Consider the following 18,720-nt stretch of genomic DNA (forward strand, 5'->3'; position numbering starts at 1 on the left):
ACTATAAAATGTTTTCTTATTCCACAGATATTTTCGTCCCCCACACCCCCCCAACCTCTCTCTCTCTACTATCGTCTCTCTCTACTCGCTCTTCTTCCATACAAATCTTCATGTATCCTTAAATGAAGCAGATTTCTTAGAATCTCCTTCAAATCTCTCTTTATTGTTTCCCTCCGATTCTCCCACAGATTTTCCTCTAATTTTTTTTTCTTCTGATTTTAACATCTTTCCTCTTCCAATCTAGACTGTTCAGTTGGCTTTTCTAAACTATTTGTAGCCTTTGTAAGCTTTACATTTACGATTAAATGCTGCTTTCTTCAAAGTAAGTTGCCGTTTAAATTATTATTAATTTTGTTCTTATCTGTGATTTTTCAATGTTGCCTTCGGTATATGTTGTATCGGATCAACAAAATGTGTCGATCCGTTTGGTTGATGAGAAACTCCAAGAAATATAAGCAAAAGACCTAAACTATTGACACCATTAATTACATACGCATTGCAAACCCTAAGTTTGTGTTTTCGTTTCTGATGATATTATATCGGCAGTTAAACGAAAAATTATGATTTTGTTTCATCTTTTTTTCACCATAATCGAGTAGCATTTTGTGTTTTGACTGGTGCATATCCTTTATTTTTATTTTATTTTATTTTTTGATATTTTGGAACGTTTGCAGAAGATATTTTAGAGTAGCAACGGAGCTGGATGGAAGCGCCTGATGCTTTTCGCTTTTAGGTAAGTACTCAAGAATTATGTTCTTTTTGCCGGTGCTCGTACAGTGTTTAGCAAAGTTCACTTTTGAAGTTTGAACTGTTGTGTTGCTGCTTTAATTTGATTATAGTTTTTATAAATGATTGATTCTGTACTATTGAGATGTATCCATTTCATAGTGTACAAAGTTAATTAATTGGACATGGTTGTTAGCTTCATCGGATGTCTTATCGTTTTACTTTATTTTATGACTTCTAATTTGCTGGATAATCGTTGTGTTTATGAATAGTCAATTCCATAAGGTAATATTTGATTCTTTACTATCAAGTTTGTAATGGAAATCACATAAAATACAGTCTTAGACAGTTGTTCCCTTTTGTTTTTTCGTTCTACTAAAATGTTTGAGGTGTTGAGTTAATAGGTCTAAATTATTATATTTAGAGTGCGGTTGTTATTGTAATAATAATTTTTTGTTTAAAAATTAATTAAAATAATATTATTTTATTTTTAAAATTTATTTTTGATATTAACGCATTAAAATGATTAATTTTTTAAACTAAAAAAAAAATCTCTTAAGCAATCAATTTTATAAGTGTGGTAAATAGTAACTAGTATTTTGGATAAGTAGCCAATCTTTTTATTGTGAATTTGTATTGCTTTTTTTATGCTTCCCGTGCCACAACATATGTTTTTTATTTCCTTTAACTGTTTACTGTATAACTATTTTACCATTTTAAACGTCACATCTTCCTAAAAAAAAAAAAAAACTATGACTATCACACCCTAATAACAAACCTTAAACCAAAATATAATAATAATATGAAAGTGCAAATCAATCTTGTTTTTTATGACGTACTAATTGTGTTCAAGATTACAAGATGTATAAATTTTTTATCTTTCATTATGTATGGTACACGAGACCAAACGTGAAGACCAAAAACATCTAAAGCTTACCTGGGATGCTCAAAACGAGGAGTTCCGATGCGTGCAAGAGTATAAAATATAGTATAATTGATGCACAATTCACCTTTAAAAGTAGTTTATTTTCATCTTTTTGACATTAATGTCGAGTATTTAATTTATTAAAAGTCATGTGAAGTAAATCTTTTTTATGAAGTTCGAAGCAAACTTCAAAGGATTAAGAGCTAGTTGATAGGCTTTAGAGGTTGAAGTTGAAGAATTGTACCAATCATTCATGAAATCTTGTGAAACAAGTTTTCTATGTATTCTATGTAATCTAGAGGATCTTCAATATTTAAATTAGCACAAATATCAAAGGGATGTAGCTTTAAAAACTATGTGTGGTATGTATTAAATGTAGAAGATGAAAGGTAGGAGAAAATTAGCACAAATATCAAAGGGATGTAGCTTTAAAAACTATGTGTGGTATGTATTAAATGTAGAAGATGAAAGGTAGGAGAAAATTAGCACAAATATCAAAGGGATGTAGCTTTAAAAACTATGTGTGGTATGTATTAAATGTAGAAGATGAAAGGTAGGAGAAATTTTGTTTTATGTGTGTTTTTAGAGTAAGGTCCTGTGTGTTTGCTGGAAAGTAGTTTTTTAAAAAGGAAAGTAGTTTTCTTTTGGAAAAGTGAATTATTTTTCGATGTTTGGTAGTGTAATGAAAAATAAATTGGAAAACACTTTCTAATATTTGGTTATGTCATGAAAAATAAGCTGGAAAATAACTTATTAATGTTTTTTTTTTAAGTTTATTAAAATAATGAGGAACAAATCTTACAAATTAAAAAGTTAAAAAGTTGAATGAGAATGAAATTGAAAAAAAATATAATTTCATAAATTATCTCAAATAAAATAAACAATAATCAAAATAATAGAGATCAAATCTAAAAAATAAAAAAATTGAAAGATGAATAAATTAAAATAATAATAATTAACATTTCATAAATTATTTCAAATAAAATAAGTAACAATCAAAAGAATGAGGACCAAATTTGATAGATAAAAAATTTCAATTAAAAAATGATAAGGGAAAAACAAATAACAATTATAAAAATGATGACCAAAATTAATATAAAAATTAAATTCTAAGGGATGAAATTGAAAAATAAATATTTAAAACAAAATATATATAGCAATCAAAAGTTTGAGAACTAAATTTGATATAATCAGCAAATAATATGATATTTCTAAATTTTTCACAACTTCTGGAAAGTGTTTTCTGCCCAAAATAAAAGGAAAACACTTTCCTGGAAACCAAGTTAAATTTTCTTTTGACTGAAAAGTGTTTTCCGTTGACCGGAAAGTGTTTTTCGTTGACCAACTTTTCTAATGACAAACAAACACAAGAAAGTTTAAAAAGTGGTTTCCTAGAAACCACTTTTTGGGAAATAAACACGGAATGAGTTCAAAGATGTGACTAGTGATTCGTGGGTCTTTTCATATACCCTTGACTCATGTGAATTTATATGGCGGAAGGGCTAGTGAGAGGTAGATTGTGTAATCTACTTTTTAGAGGTAATCATGCATAATGATTATTATCAATATGGACAATGTGACATTTAGGTTAGTAGTTTTGGCATAAACAAAGCATAATATCATTTTATGGATCCCATGACAGTAAAAGGATCATGTTAGCATTAAATGCTTAGCACTATCTTTACAAGGAGTTGAGAACACGAGTTGACTTGATATTGAATTAGAGAAAATCAAACGAGGAAATTGGGTTCCTCAAGGCCTAACCCAAACTCATGACATTAACATGGTGGGCTCGAGCAGGCCTGGCTTGAATTCACTAAGATAGAGTGTGTTCAAGTTGGTGAGTTCCAAGCCTAATCTTGAGTCCTCAAGTGCTCGGATTAGTGGGCATGGCCAAGCCAAATCGAATCCATAAAGATAAAGTGTGTTTAAGGACCAGGCTTACCCTTGAGTCATTATGGGCTCGAGTTGGTGGGTTCCCAGGGGGTTAACCTGAGCCCAAACACCTTGAGAGGTGGGCTCGAATAAGTTGAGCTCGAATAAAACTAGTTTTTGGGTTCGGGCATTTCAAGCCAATACCCATCCTTTTTTTTACAAGGATTTAAGATTCTAAGTAATATAACAGGATGTTATGGTTATTTTTTAAAAGGTTCTTTGTTTTTTTATCAACCTATCAAATTTTTTGAAGCTTAATTTTCTTTTGTTTCAACTTCACTTTGGCTAATATTTTAGCTATTATACCACCACGATTACTATTTTTTAATGTCATCTTCTTCTCTCCATGAATCAATAATCAAACTATATTTTGATGGTTTGGGTCATAGTTATGGGCTTTTGTGATGAATTAGGATAAGAGTCAACCAATTAAACCTCTTCTTTTCGGTGACTTCTTGAAGATTTAGAAGTGATATAACACTTCAATCCTTGTTGATTAAGGTCTAATTCAGGTGGGAATATATGTCTTATGAATTTTATGAGTTTCTTAACGAAAAAAACATTGTTTCCCAGCATTCTTGTCCTTATACACCTTAATAAAATGGTGTTGTTAAACATAAAATTCATCATCTGCTAGATGTTACCTGTACATTTAATTCTTGAATCTTATGTTCTTCCTAAATTTTAGGTTGGAACTTTATCCACGACAGTCCATCTAATTAATAAATTATCCTCTAGTATTTTTAAATTTGACTCCTTATTATTGTTTTTATTAGCAACATCCTCGTTATCTTGACATCGATACCTTTGGTTGTGTTTGTTTTGTTCATTTCCTTTCTCATAAAAGCAATAAATTGTGTGCCCAATCTATTAGATGTGCTTTTATAGGTTACAATATCGTCCACAAAGGTTATGTTTGCTATGATTCATGCTTTAATAGATTTTGATTATCTCGTCATATTGTTTTCTTTCAAAATCAATATTTATTTCCCACTCATGTTGCATTTGTGCTTGGGATACTTGTTTTTCCATGCTTTGATGACTTGCTTTCTACTCCCAACGATTCATGCCTGGATTTGTGTATGAACGACGGTGCCTAATTTTGCCTCTTCCTGATCCCGACTCATCATTTGAGCTTGTTCAGACAATGCTTTCTGTGATTGAGTTGGATTCTAGCCTTATTCCTCGTCATTCTCGCGTCCTTTTAATAGGTATTGATTTTCTCCTATATCCTTTCATGCTACTTTTTCATCTATTCCAATTCCTACATGTTATTCCGAGGCAATTAAGCATAAATGTTGGCAAGATACCATGGTCGAAGAGCTTCACGCTTTTAAGGACAATCATACCTGGGATGTTGATCCTTGCCCAATGACTATTAAAGCTACTGGTTGTAAGTGGGTTTACTCGATCAAACTTCGTTTTGATGGGACTTTGGATTGATATAAAGCACGATTAGTTGCTATTGTTTACAAACTTGAGTATGGGGTGAACTATAAGGAGACTTTTTCTCAAGTTGTTAAGATAACTATCGTACAAAATGTTATTTCGATTGCTACTTCACAATGTTGGTCACTTCATCAAATGGATGTCAAAAACACCTTTCTCATGATCTTAAAAAGGAAGTTTATATGACACTACCTTTTGGTTTGCTCTCCAACTCTTCCTCGGATATTTGTAAGTTGAAGCGCTCTTTATATGGACTGAAACGGGCTTCTCGAGCATGGTTCGATAAATTTCAAGCCACCTTGCTTTAGTTTTCTTTTCAGCAAAGCAAGGATGATTCTTCCTTATTTATTTGCAAGACATCTACGAGTATTGTTTTTCTCTGTCTATATTGATGATATTGTTATTATTGGAACAAATTCTATCTTTGAGAACCCGACTATAGCAGTATCTTTAGGCCTCGTTTCATATGAAGGATCTTAGTCTGCTTCCATACTTCTTGAGGTTAAAGGTTCACATTGATCCCTCCAGTATATTACTGAATCAACATTAATATACACGAGATTTGATTACTTTAGCAGGTCTTCAGGATACTTCCTCTGTGGATACTCCTTTGGAGGTTAATGTGAAATATCATCGTGAGGAATGCAACCTCTTTTCTGATCCTACCATGTTTCGACAACTCGTTGGGAGCCTGAATTATTTGGCAATCACACAACCTAATATCTCTTTTACGATTTAGCAGGTTAGTTAGTTTATGTAATCTCCATGTCATCTACATCTAATTGTTGTTTGTCATATCATTTGATATCTCAGAGGCTCACCTAGTCGTGGATTGTTCTTTCCTGTTGGTACTTCTCTTCGTCTTGTATCATTTAGTGATCCTGATTAGGCTAAATGTCATCATACTTATCGCTCTGTTAATGGATAATGTATGTTTCTTGATGACTACTTGATCTCTTGAAAGAGTAAGAAGTAGGCACACATATCCAAATCCCTTACAGAACCCGAATATCGTGTTATGTCTGTTGCTTGTTCTAAAAGGTTTGCTAGCTGAGTTTGGCTTCTCTCAGCTCAACCCCTCTAATTCATAGAGACAAAATGAGTGTCATTTAGATTGTGGCCAATCCTGTTTTTCACTAGCGTACGAAGCATATGAAGTGGACTGTCATTCTATTCGGGAAGCCGTAGATACCCGAATCATCACTCTTCCGCATGTTTCCACTAATCTTCAACTTGCTGATATATTTACCAAGGTTAGAACCCGACAACGTCATCAATTTTTGGTTGGCAAATTGATACTTCTTGATCGACCAACATCAATTTGAAAGGCAAACCCAGTTGGATATGGGTTAGCATTATTTAAGACCATATTAATTATAGAATTCTAATTGTATACTAATTATATAATTGTACGTCTGGTTTTCATATTTATCTAGGTTAGAGCTGAAAATCAGCCTTGTAATTACGGATGTATTATACTATTTGGTTCTATTGAGAAGTATTCAAACAAAACTCATTATTTTTGTCATTTAATAGCAGATTACTTTGTTTGCTTTGGGCTATTTAAGCTCGTTTTATGAAGAACTATATTTATTATTAAGTTTTGTGTTATTTTTATTATTTTGGTCTTGTTTTAGCTTTATTTTAAACTTTTACTATAATTTTGGTTCATGACAGCCCATTAGTAATTGTTTGGGGTTTAATAAGTGTTATAGGCTTTAGTTTTTGTTGGGCTTTGGTTTGAGCCTTGGATCTATAGTCCATTAGGGTTATTTAGAAGGAAATATTATTTTTTATTCAAGATTCAACAACCATGATGTTTTGAATAAGCTTGTGCTTTGCGTAATGCAACACTTCTCTTTATTGTGACAAAAAACAAATTTGACTTATCAAGGTATAATTGACCTTGTGGTGTTTTCACATACTTTGGGTTCTTGATTCTTTATAACCAACGGATCCAAGTTTAATTTTTAATACCTTTAGTTTTTAGATACAAAGTTATCTCTCAGTCAAGGTTTCTATCCAAACCTAAATTTTAATTTTCTTTGGTTGTTTATCTACTTCGACAATCAAGAGAAATATAGGATGAAAATTGATCTTTATTGCCTAAAAAACCAAAGTTTATTAATTGAGATAAGACAACAAAGTTAGGATGACCCAGACATCCATATTTCACTTTTATGGTTTATAATAGTACATATAATAAAAATAATTGGAGGAATGGAGAAGTGCAGAAAAAACAATCGTCCAACTTTAGGCTCTTTTACGAGTTTATTCTCTGACACCTGATCCTGCACATGACAATCATAACGAGAGAAAAAAAACATCAGTCATCATCAACCAACTGGCCTACTGATATAAGACTAGTGAAAAGTTCAGGAGATATAAATACATCTTTAACAGAGGAATTAACATCTCCAACATCATGAATTAATAGCCGACTATCATTAGAAATCATAATTTATAATGATCCTGGAAATGGTCGAATATTGTGAAAAGCTAGCAGAACTAGTCATATGATTAGATGTATCAGAATCAACAAGCCAAGATTTTAATGGTAGGAAACTATTACCTTGAAGTCCCAAGGTTGAAAACGCAGAAATGGTAGGAAACTATTACCTTGAAGTCCCAAGGTTGAAAACGCAGAAATAATTATTTGCTGGACTATCTCAAGAGTACGGACATATAGATCACCAACATCGAAATATGATGAACCAACTGTAGCCTAATAGGCATTAGCCTAGTGATTTCGAGGACGGGAAGGACATTCTCTGATAATATGTCATGGCTTATTACAATAATTACAATACGTTTTCATACAGTGGGTATTAATTGTCTATATTCCTTGCAATTATAACATTGAACTTTTTGCATGTCTTTACCTTTTCCTTTCACTTGAATAGCATAGACACAACAACATTAATAGGTAATTTGTCTTGTTGAAAGGTAGCTCATGTAACAAGACATTGCTCTTCACGAAGTAACTCCCATAACACATATCTAAAGAAGAAAAGGGATCACGATTCATCAAATTAGGCAGCGCAACCTCGAAATCAAGTAGCAATTTCATCAAAAACTGATCTCTCTTGCTCTACTCATGAACCTCCTAAACTACAGCGAGAGAACCATCAGGTACCTTTGCATGAATAATATTAGCAAATTATGCCTCTAAGATCTGAAATCTAGTAAAACACTCTTGAATGGAGAAATATCCATAAGTATAATTTGCAATTTCATACTCCAATTGAAATTGTTGGGCCATGTTGTTCTGACTATAGACTTTCTTAAGATATTCTCACATACTCTTAGTAGTCTTATACAACCTCAAATTTAGAATAATCAAGAGGTCAACAAAGGCTAGCATCCTAGTCATGATTCAAGCATCTTTGATCTTTCACGAAGCCGACTTTAAATCTTCGGTAGGAGTCAGATCACTTCCATCTCTGTGCTCTCATAACTCTTTCCCCATAACAAATTAAAAATGAAATTGGAATTCACAGGCAAAATAATTCTTACCTGTAAATTTCACCGCAAAAGACTCTGAATTACTAGTGGTCATGTTACAAAAAATAACAAGTCCAAAGTCTAGTAATTAAATAGCAAGCTCAAATCACCAAAACAACAACAATCACTAGAATAAAATTAAGTTCAGACGTAGTAGATAACCTGAAAATGCCTAAACCACTTTGACACTAGATACCAACAACAAAACCTTCTAAGATTGCGCCAACAACTAAAAAAGGCTACAAAATTTGCCGAAAGCCAAAATAGAGTAATGGAATGATCCCAGACCACTCCCCTAGCAAAAACTCAACAATTCTAATCCTCTTGACAGTAACTACAAAATGAGACAACCCTAATTTGAATGTTTAGGCTTTGATACCAAGACATAAACAATGAGTTTTGTCTGAATGCCTCTTAATAGAGAATCCCTTCCTTTATATAAAACCAAATAGCACAATACATCCCTAATTACAAGGCTGATTTCCAGCTCCACATAGCTAAATATGAAAACCATATATACAACTATATAATTAGTATATAATGGGAATCTTATAATTAATATGGCTTTAAATAATGCTAGCCCATATTTGACTGACATTAATACTCCAGCCCTCGTTTCCTTGTATGGCTAGGATAAATAAGGAATTTTTGTAAGAAAAAGATTTTGGAACATTAAGAAATTCTTGTCACACTTGGAAACTATGTTATTGCCCATTAAAAGAACATTGTAGAACTAGGAAACTCCAAAAAATAAGTTGTTGAACATCCTTGTATTATGAAGAAAAAAATCCTCTCCAAATAGAAAATCCACAAGTCAAAAGGTAACAAATAACAAAATTTGTATTGTATCTGCTGACCTGTATCACAAGACCTTCTCGAACCCTGATTGACCTGAAAATCTAACTCAATAAAAAAAATATAATTACTTTATAAAATTAATTTAATCTTACCAATTTACCTTTTTATTCCTATTCATTTTTTTAATGAATTGTGCATAAAATCTTAAATAAGTAAATAGCTTTGACCTTGTTTTTAATACATTTTATTTACTTTTGGTTATTAATATTTTATAGTATTTGGGCCTAATTTTGTTTGGGGCTTAGTTTTGATTATGAAACTCAATGTCTTCCTTTGAATCAGATATAGTTAACATTTCTTTTATATCATCAAATTTATTTTCAAACGCTTTTAGAACTTATTATGTTGTCAAGTCAACTTATATAAGGTTCACCCATTTAGGGTCATTTAAGACCTTCCTTCTAATTACAACAATTCCTGTTTTAGCTTTGATTCTATTATTGGTTTATGCAACATTATGGTTATAAAAAAAGGCTATCAAGGGGAGAGTGGCAAAATCTTTGAAGGTTTTTAGGATTTTTTTTATAAAAATCTTGAATGCTTTTTTATAAGGGAATGAAAGGCAATTATTTAATGGTGAAAAGAAGAGGGGTTTTTCCCATCATTTTACAATCTCCTTGACCCTCTTGATCAAAGGTGCAAATTATAATTTTATAACCAAATAAGGGGTAGATGTATTGTCCATTATCCTCGCCCATGAATCCAAACAAAGGGATGAAGCACGGACATGTTTCTACCTTCACATGTTTTCTCTTCTCTTGCTCTTAAAACATTCCTCATCTTTTCTTTCCTTTATCCCAATTAAAGCCATTATAAGGTATATCCATGAATTGTACTACACTCTCATTGCCTCGTCATGAAGATAAAAAGCTTGTTTGGCTTCTATTTGTAGCTTTTACCCTAGTTAAAAGTTTCAAACAAATAAATAACTTTCATTGTTTAACTTTAGGGAGTAGAAGGTGATTCCACTTATAATGTATATTTGATTCTATCTCAATAGAATCTTTAAAAAGCATGGGAAAATGCTTTTTGAGATGGAAGGGCCTTTGTTTTTTGAGAAAGATAAAAATAACCTTAAATTATTTTTTAAATTACCAAATCATCAATAGTCCATATTTTGTTTAATATCTACTATAACATTTCAAGTATTATTATTTCACATTCTCAACCTTATATCCATAACTATAGGTGCTATGATTTTCAATTAAAGCAACTTAGATTTATTTTTATCTTAAACATATATAAATAAATTCATTTTATAGGACTTTTAAAATGAAATGGATATATGTGTAAAAATTATATTAAATGATATTTCAACTTTAAAATGATAGTGTCGATTTTCTTTTTATTAATCTAGCTACTAAAAAAACCTTATAATATGTTTATGTTTTTTATATTCATTTTAATTCAAATAGTACAACAATAAATTTATTCATAACACAACATCACAATTTTTACTAAACACTTTTCATTGCTTTGTTACACAACACAACATCACAGTTAACTACCTTTCCTATGTAAATGTTTTTCTTTTTAATTTTATTGAAGTAAATTGGATTCTTGAATTGTTTGTTTAGCTGTTTGTTCCAAAAGTCCAGAAACCACCATGTGATTGTATACATTTAAGCAAACACCTCAAAATGTTGTTTTTATCCTTTTTAGGGATAAAGCCAAGTATGATCCCCCTCAACTTGAAAAGTTTTAACAAATGTTCACAGATTGTTGCATTCTCAAACAATTGATATCTTATGTTACTTTGTCTTCTTATTTTCTATCGAGTAAAGAATCAAATGTTTGACACTAACACTAGCGTGATGCTTGGAAACTTCAAGTCTTGGATAAAGTGAAGGAATTTTATGAAATATATTGGAGTCCAAGATGCTATGAATGTCAAGCACGGATATAGTCTCCCAATTTTGAAAAACATGTGCTAATAGATGGATTTTGTTATCCACTAATTATTTATTGTTTCCATATTGAGAAATTTTAAATTTATTTTATAGAGAAAAATACTTGTACATACATAACCATGCGCATATTAAGTGATAGATTCTTGACTTTATTGCATTTTACAATCATCACCGTATATGACACCAGCCACAAAACCATAATCATATATATTGACACAGTTTTGTTTTCCTATCCTCCACTCTTATGCTCCTGGTATCTAACTCTTACACTCTTCTTCTTGTTCTCACAAGCCTTTTATAGTTCCCATTACAAATACTCTCTTTTTACACCAAAATTCATCATCTATTATATATTGGGACTTATCGATTTTTGTTTTCTTAATCTGTTGATTTTTTCTGAGAATTCACCAAGTTTTTAACATAAAAGTATAATTATTGTACAGTGAATAGTGAAAAATTTCTTGCCGTGCCAGATAATTTTCTGATTTCTTATCAGAAGGTGATTTAACTTGCATTCAATTTCATCAACTCTTTCTAAAAAATTTCCCCTCCAGCTATTAGCACGTTTTCTGGCCAAATGCAACTCTAACGATCTTTATGTCTCTATTTTATTTCTCTTTTTCATTGTTTAGAGATGAATAGGATGTAAACCTTCCAAAGAACTATTTTTAGACCATTATTTGTTAGTTGCATGGAAAATTTTGGAGATCCATCGATATAGATTTTTTGAGAATGAACTGCTGACATATTTTGAAGTGAAGAATAGTTATAAAAATAATAAAGATCCTTTAGAAATTAAGTTCTAGAAATCAAGAGCTCACTCTTATTCTTAAATTCATTTTTGACCTGGATGAGAACAGACCTGAATCTTTAATACCTGTTCGCAAGGGAGTTAACTACCATCAAGTTGTTTTTGAAATCTTATTTTCCTATTTATTCCAAGAACTGGATGTTCATGCACAGTTGTAGGTCATTTGGAAGGGAAACCTGTTTTCTCTGCTGCAAACTTTCTTAAAAAACTGAACTGCACGCATCAGATTCCAACTAGCCAGGCTCCAGCTGCTCTTTCATATTTGGCATGCATCAGATTCCAACTCGAAAGACTTCTTCTAGCTGACCAATTAATGCTCCTTCCACAGTGGTCATATGGGTTTTGTATGTCCGAAACCAGGCATATAATTGAGGTGCATATCCTGTCACATTTGAGGGTTTTGGTATCTTGGAATCGCTTTGAATTTTTCTGTCATTGACATTGGCACCATAAGTGTAGTTAGTATTGTACATGTTTTTTTTAGGAATAACAAACAGCATATATTTTTTTTCCACATTTCACAGTATGATTTAGTTTTGCTATTAATGGCTCACAAAAACTTCCTAGGTTTTATCTAGTCTAGTTGCAGTAACACTGCTTTTAATATTAGAAATGTGCATTAATGCATCGCCTGCGCCCCCTCCTTCCTGTTATCATGGGCTTGTTGACACGTTCCTTTTATTTTCTCCTCTGTATCTTTCTTTGACCAGCAAAGGGTATTTTGTCTTTGAATGCGTTGTGGTGGTCTGTCTGGAACCTTTTTATTCTATAGAAAGTGAGTTGTGTTGTGATCAGTTCTTTAAATTGCATATGCTTGTTTAATACTTGTTAAACATACTAACACAAGCAATATGCTTTTATCAGTTCTTTAAATTCTGTTTACAACAAGCATAGGAAATGAAGAAGGTGGACTATTATACATACAATTCCAGTCTATGATTTTTTAAATTAAAACTTAGTTGAAATTAAAATTAGCATGCAGTATATGTCCGTATATTTCTGAAGTATTTTTTTAAATATGCTTCTATAGTTTTGCTTTTCTGTCAGCATATTGCTATTTTTCCTAAAGTACATGCATGGTAATATTGTTATTTGGAGTCCCACCAAATGATATCCTACATGCAATTGCTTATGGTATTATGTTTGACTTCTAATTCTACTCACCCATTTTTTTAAGATTTAAGATCTTTTTAAAAAATGTGTTAAAAATGCAGCACAATGTCACTTTTCTTTATTACAATTATCTCATTTTTTACATAATAGCTGTCTTGATCATCAAGCAGTGTGAAAGTTTTTACCATTGGTAATGTCAAATCAAAGTATGTTTCTTGAATGGTTAGGCTTACATACCACAATGCAATAATAGAAGCATGATCTTGTAATTTATGGGTCATCAAAATGACACAACATCCATTCCCAGTGAGGATGCATCCCTCATCTTCGCTAATGCAGTTGTAGTCTGCTGCAGTTATGGGGGACAAAAGTTTGGCATCAAAGACTCTGGTAAACTAATTGATAATCATATTTAAATACTTGTGCTGTGGAGGAAATTGTACCCCAACTTTGTAGCTGGTGTATCATGGTTTTGTTGTTGTGGCTGGCTAAGCTGGAGATGGACAGGTACATGTGATTCCTCTCCGATGGCCAGACCATTTGTGAGAAGGGAATTTCTGTTTGCTCTGTTTACGTCCCTTGTTCCATAGACCTGGGATGTGAAAATATGCTAATGAGGGTGGAATGAAACGCCTTGCAATTTGATTCAGGACTAAGGTAGTGATGGTTTGAATCAATAAGTTGCAAGGATCTTATAAGTTTCTGCTTACTCAAACTTATAATTTATACAATTCTTGATTTTCATGACGAAATAGTTTACCTTCTGATAGAGTTCAACATTTTCTTGGTGAATGAGGTTGCCCTGCAACAGATATATCAAAGTTTAGCTATTTGAATTAAAAAAACTTTACAAAGCAAGTCGGTAGCCTTTGTTTACAGGTTTACCTTTCTATTTAGTTCTTGTATTTGATCCATTAAAATTTGGTCCTGATGAAGTCAATATCAGTTCAGTGAGATGGATGTGTTCCACTTTAGGGAAATCTAAAGACTGCACTGTGTGGTTGTAGGAATTTCAAACCTTTTTCATGCGAACACCCTGAAGACTCATTTCCAATTGGCTCTCCAAATTCTGCAAATCTGTTATGCTTAAGCCAGAAAGTTGTTCACCCATCATTTGCCTGTTATCATCATATGGAAATGCAGTTAGGTTTTAAACTTTTGTCTAGGACATTGTAAACTTTGCTAATGACGCATGTACTGAGAAGCAATGATCCATTTAATCTTTTTACTGTTTTCTGTTCCTGAAGGATTTTTCCAACAGCATTAGCTATCTTGGATGCTTCCTTTTATGTTCCGGTAAGATTTACTGTTAGTCTTTGTTTTGAGTTATATATATATTTTGGAGTGACCCTTAGTTTGGGGTATCAATGGCTAGAGGTAGTTTATTCACATTGGAGAAATGACTCTAGAATGCTTTTCATTCTTTTCCTGATGAAAAAAGAAGATATTACTAGGAAGAAATAGATGGGCAAAAGATAATTGGAGAAATGACTTGTTCAGCTGTAGACGTGATACTAGAGGTATTTATAGGTATGTGTTCATATAGATGCTTTAATCTTGTTCGATAACAAGAATTTCAAAAATGCTTGTAAATGTGACTTGGCTTGAAAGTCTTCGGGTTAACTCTGCGATAAATTTCTTGGGGTCATAAACCTGACTAGTACTACTTGAATACTTTTAGGAGAGGGTGTATGGTTGCTGCCTTCTTGTGGCCCCTTTTGCTCCTGATGCACAATGCTGACATTTCTTAGAGGTGACCGAGATGAACTTTTTCAGTGTGACACAAGTGATTTTTTTTGTGTTTGTGTCTAAATTGTTAGTGATCACATGGACACCAGTACCACCTGCAAGTGTCTGACTTAAATAATAGCATGCTCCTTTGAAAGTTTCAGTTTTTTATATTTGATCTGTCGCAATTATTCTATTTTCAGTCTTTATGTTCATTTATCTTCATATAAAACACTATTGTTTGAAGGGAATGGATCATACCGATGATTTTCTTGCAAGGTTTGCAGTTGCTGTCTCAACACTGCTGCCTCCCTTTGCCAGAACTAGCAAAATATAATGCACAATTTAGTGGAATTACCAACTTTTGTGGTTAACATGCATTCACTAAAATGAAGAGTAATTGCCTTCTGCTGTTATGAGAACACATCTGAAGAAAAAGGGATAAAAAAAATCATCCTTTTCATTCTGATAAGCCACTGTCTAATCTCCATATAGTGATTATGATTCAATACACCATATTTTTTCTTTTTCATGTCTGAATACCACCCCCTCTCTAACCTTCCATGTAGCTCTACCTTTATCTCGACAAAACTAGAAAGCATTTTTAATAGACTATGACGTGCTTCAAGATGACATGTATTTTCTTGCTACTGATAAAATGTCTTGTGAGTTCTATCTGCACGCAGATGGTCCCAATCCCATTGCAGATAAAGGAGGACAGTTGCGGTTAGCAGAGGTCCAGTGTAAGATATGATGCTACACCTTAAAGCTTGAATGAATCAATAAGGCTTGGTTGTGTGGAGTTCGTATGCTTTATCATATGCGTATTTATTTATTCAATTGGGCCGTGCTTTGCTGGAGCCTGAAGACATGACATGTTAGTTGACATATACTTGTGTTTTTAATTTCAGTTTATCCTGCTAATTTAGAACAATAACACAGATGATTTCCTGTCTACACTTTGAAGCTTAATGAAGTACATTTCTGTGGTAGAAACAACTTCATTATGCATACTCTCTTATTAACCTATGATATGTGTTATTGTGCTGTTTCAAATGCAAGTCATTTGTTGATTGTGTTGCACAATCTTGCCAGTCATTATCTGCTGCTTTTAAATTTGAGGATATCTATAGTAGATAGGATTTTCATGCAGCTAATAACCGGCAGAACCATTGCCGTTGTCTAACTTTTATTTATTTATCATGTGCTTTAAATATCAGAATCCAGTCATGGAATATTAATTGGTTTCTGTTTCTTATTCCTAAATCATTTTGGACTAAACACTTGATATGTTATTTCCTTCAGCAGTATTAGAATTAGGACTTATACTGGTTTTGTCATTTGCAACATTTTGCCATACCAATTTTATACTTGCATGTTCAAGGGGCTCTTATGCCTTTCTGAAATCATATTAAAGGCCAAGTCCTAGATGTGGCACAGCTTATCTGTAGTCTGTACAAATTGTATCTTCATTTCCCTTCTTTATTGCCACATTATGCCGGATAATTTATTTAGTTAGATTTCCATTCATAAGTCCATGTTTATTAGCACATCCTGCTGATAAATGATCAGAAACATTAAGATTTTCTTACGTTATTAACATGTTTTATAAAACAAAATATCTCAACCCTTCGGTGTCATAATGTTATGTTTGCAAGTATAGCTCGTCCAATAGGTGCAAACTTTTAGCTGAAATGCAGAATTGTTAGATGCAGTATCTTTTAGCTGTAACAATCGCCAAAAAAATCCATCCTGCTCGTGGTAACAGCATTGTTTAAAGCAGAAAAGGCAAAGTTCCACATGGTGATTCCTAGTAATGTATCTGGAGCTATCTTTGACAAAAATGCAATGCTTTAAAAACTAGAGATGTGTAAGCTGTTCCACTACAAGTAGTAAATTTAATTTAACATGTTCGTTTTGATGTATAACTAAATTCTATATGCAAATGTGGAAAATAATACAACGAATCAAATTTTGCACAAACTCGCAAAATAAAATGAAAATCGGTTTCTGAAATACCTTGACTTCAGAGGTTGGGTTGCCCATTTGATGATGCTCGTCTTTTGATTTGTTGTATCTTTCAATGACTGATTTCATGCTGCAAGAGCAGATTCATATTGCATCAGGGATGTGTGTCATGTTCTATGTGAATGCTTTCTGATAACATTTAAGAACAAAATGCATGGAAACACTAAAAGGATAGTTTCTCAATGAAACAGAATGCATACATTTAAACTATATCATTTATATCTTTTCCAGAAGTCATTTGAGTTGTCCTGACTATAGGAGTTTAAGCTGCAAGTGTAATATTATCATTTAAGAAACTCAAGTCCGCAAGACTTTAGATCTCTCAACTTGAAATATCATAAAGATTGAAAAATTATCTTCAGATTGAGTTTCTTAATGATATTACATTCTTGAGAATCATATTACATTCTCCGGCAGAATGAGAACGTTTTTCAGCGGAGCACCATCTCAAATATAAGTTTCCAATATTTTATTTGATGCAGGGTCTCGAAGATAAGTTTTCAATTCATTTTTAACCATGCATTCTTTACTGGGATGTTAAAAGGAAGCTCACTTCCTATGGCTTTGTCTTCCCTCATTATTTTTCCTTCATCCGACACTATTGAGAATCGTGTTCAACTGACACTATTGCGAATCATGCCTGAATGAGTTATAACAAACTACCTGCAATTATTCATCATATGGTTGTGCAGAAAGCATTAAAGTGCAATTCTTGGTAAGTTTGGAACTTAAATTCTAATCTTTTGCATGTTAATTATGTGAAAGTCAGAAGTTTATGGTTCTCTACCTTACTTGGAAAAGCTGCGACATCTTTAGGAGTTCGAATCAGGTGGGTTTTGGTGCAATAAAATTTATAGGGCTTTTGTGAGATGTAGAGCTGGTGCGAGACAATTTTAAGGAGAGATGAAAGAAGGAAATATCTGTTGGCAGACGGTATGTAACTGACATCTGAAAATGTGCATCTACCATTTTTTGACACATAAACAATAGTAGAATTCCAAGTTTTCAACTTTTTGAACTGTTCACTTCACCCATTCACAAGAAGAAAGGTCATCTTCCAAACTGCTTAATAATGGGCAGCTTTCACTCCTTTGCGGGGATGCACAAGGTTGTGAATTTTTGCTGCTTTCACAGTAAAACAGCAGGGTTTTTTGGGTAACACTCATTTTGCTTCCTGCTAAAAGCTATTCCTGAGCTTTTTCCAAAGTAGTAGGAGGCTTTGTTCCCAAACGCTGCCACAACTGCATCTGAAAAGTTTCTGGAGCTTCATTTAGAGTACCGATCCCTTCCTGACAATTTTGTTGCTTCATGATAACGAAATTATCTTAGCATCAGTTCTATATATTGCTTCCCCTTGAAATGTCTTCATCAGGGTGATTGATGTCTTAAAACAACTTTCTGGTCACCCTTTAATACCCTTACCGGCAATCTTCATCAGGGTGATTGATGCCTTCATCAAGGTGATCGATTAACCACTATATATGAGGCTGAAATGATTTTCTATCAGGTCTTGATAGTTTTGGGTTGAGCAAAAGTGTCAGATGTGACTGAGAAATGGTAACAGAAGTGATCCGTGAATCTAATGAATTACACCACCCACCCACAAAACCAAGATAAGAGTAGTAATCTGTAATCTCATCTTGTTTGTTAGATCATATTGATGCATAGGTGCAACTATAGCATGTCATCTTATATCTATAATATTCCCTGAATTAAGTCCAAGGCCAAACCAG

General features: G+C 32.8%; 1 protein-coding gene and 1 long non-coding RNA gene across 13 annotated transcripts in view; one reads left to right on the plus strand and one right to left on the minus strand.

The window, feature by feature from the left end:
• On the plus strand, positions 1-15,958 carry LOC112326615 (uncharacterized). 7 transcript variants are annotated; one of them, XR_008058518.1, is made up of 6 exons: positions 1-322; positions 675-733; positions 14,239-14,373; positions 14,479-14,527; positions 14,676-14,761; positions 14,913-15,958. It is a non-coding gene; the product is annotated as an uncharacterized LOC112326615 (long non-coding RNA). The 7 variants fall into 7 exon arrangements; XR_008058517.1 differs by lacking the exon at positions 14,676-14,761 and having other exon boundaries at positions 4-322; XR_008058519.1 differs by lacking the exon at positions 14,239-14,373 and having other exon boundaries at positions 5-322.
• Positions 12,054-18,720, minus strand: part of LOC7461842 (MADS-box transcription factor 23) — a 21,065-nt gene continuing 14,398 nt past the window's right edge. The window contains exons 3-10 of one of the 6 annotated variants that reach the window (XR_008058514.1): positions 16,979-17,057; positions 15,221-15,282; positions 14,250-14,349; positions 14,117-14,158; positions 13,992-14,033; positions 13,675-13,823; positions 13,469-13,577; positions 12,054-12,547 (exon numbers count right to left, since the gene is read on the minus strand). Coding sequence is in view for 3 of the 6 variants with exons in the window: in XM_024595264.2 (XP_024451032.2) it covers positions 13,644-13,823; positions 13,992-14,033; positions 14,117-14,158; positions 14,250-14,349; positions 15,221-15,282; positions 16,979-17,057 (505 nt within the window). In the remaining 3 variants the exon portion in view is untranslated. Of the gene's footprint in view, positions 12,548-13,327; positions 13,824-13,991; positions 14,034-14,116; positions 14,159-14,249; positions 14,350-15,220; positions 15,283-16,978; positions 17,058-18,720 lie in introns of those variants that run through there. The other 5 variants (XR_008058513.1, XR_008058512.1, XM_024595265.2 and 2 more) reach the window with 5 other exon arrangements.

The sequence above is a fragment of the Populus trichocarpa genome, chromosome 2 (assembly GCF_000002775.5).
Source record: "Populus trichocarpa isolate Nisqually-1 chromosome 2, P.trichocarpa_v4.1, whole genome shotgun sequence".
Classification (NCBI taxonomy): domain Eukaryota; kingdom Viridiplantae; phylum Streptophyta; class Magnoliopsida; order Malpighiales; family Salicaceae; genus Populus; species Populus trichocarpa.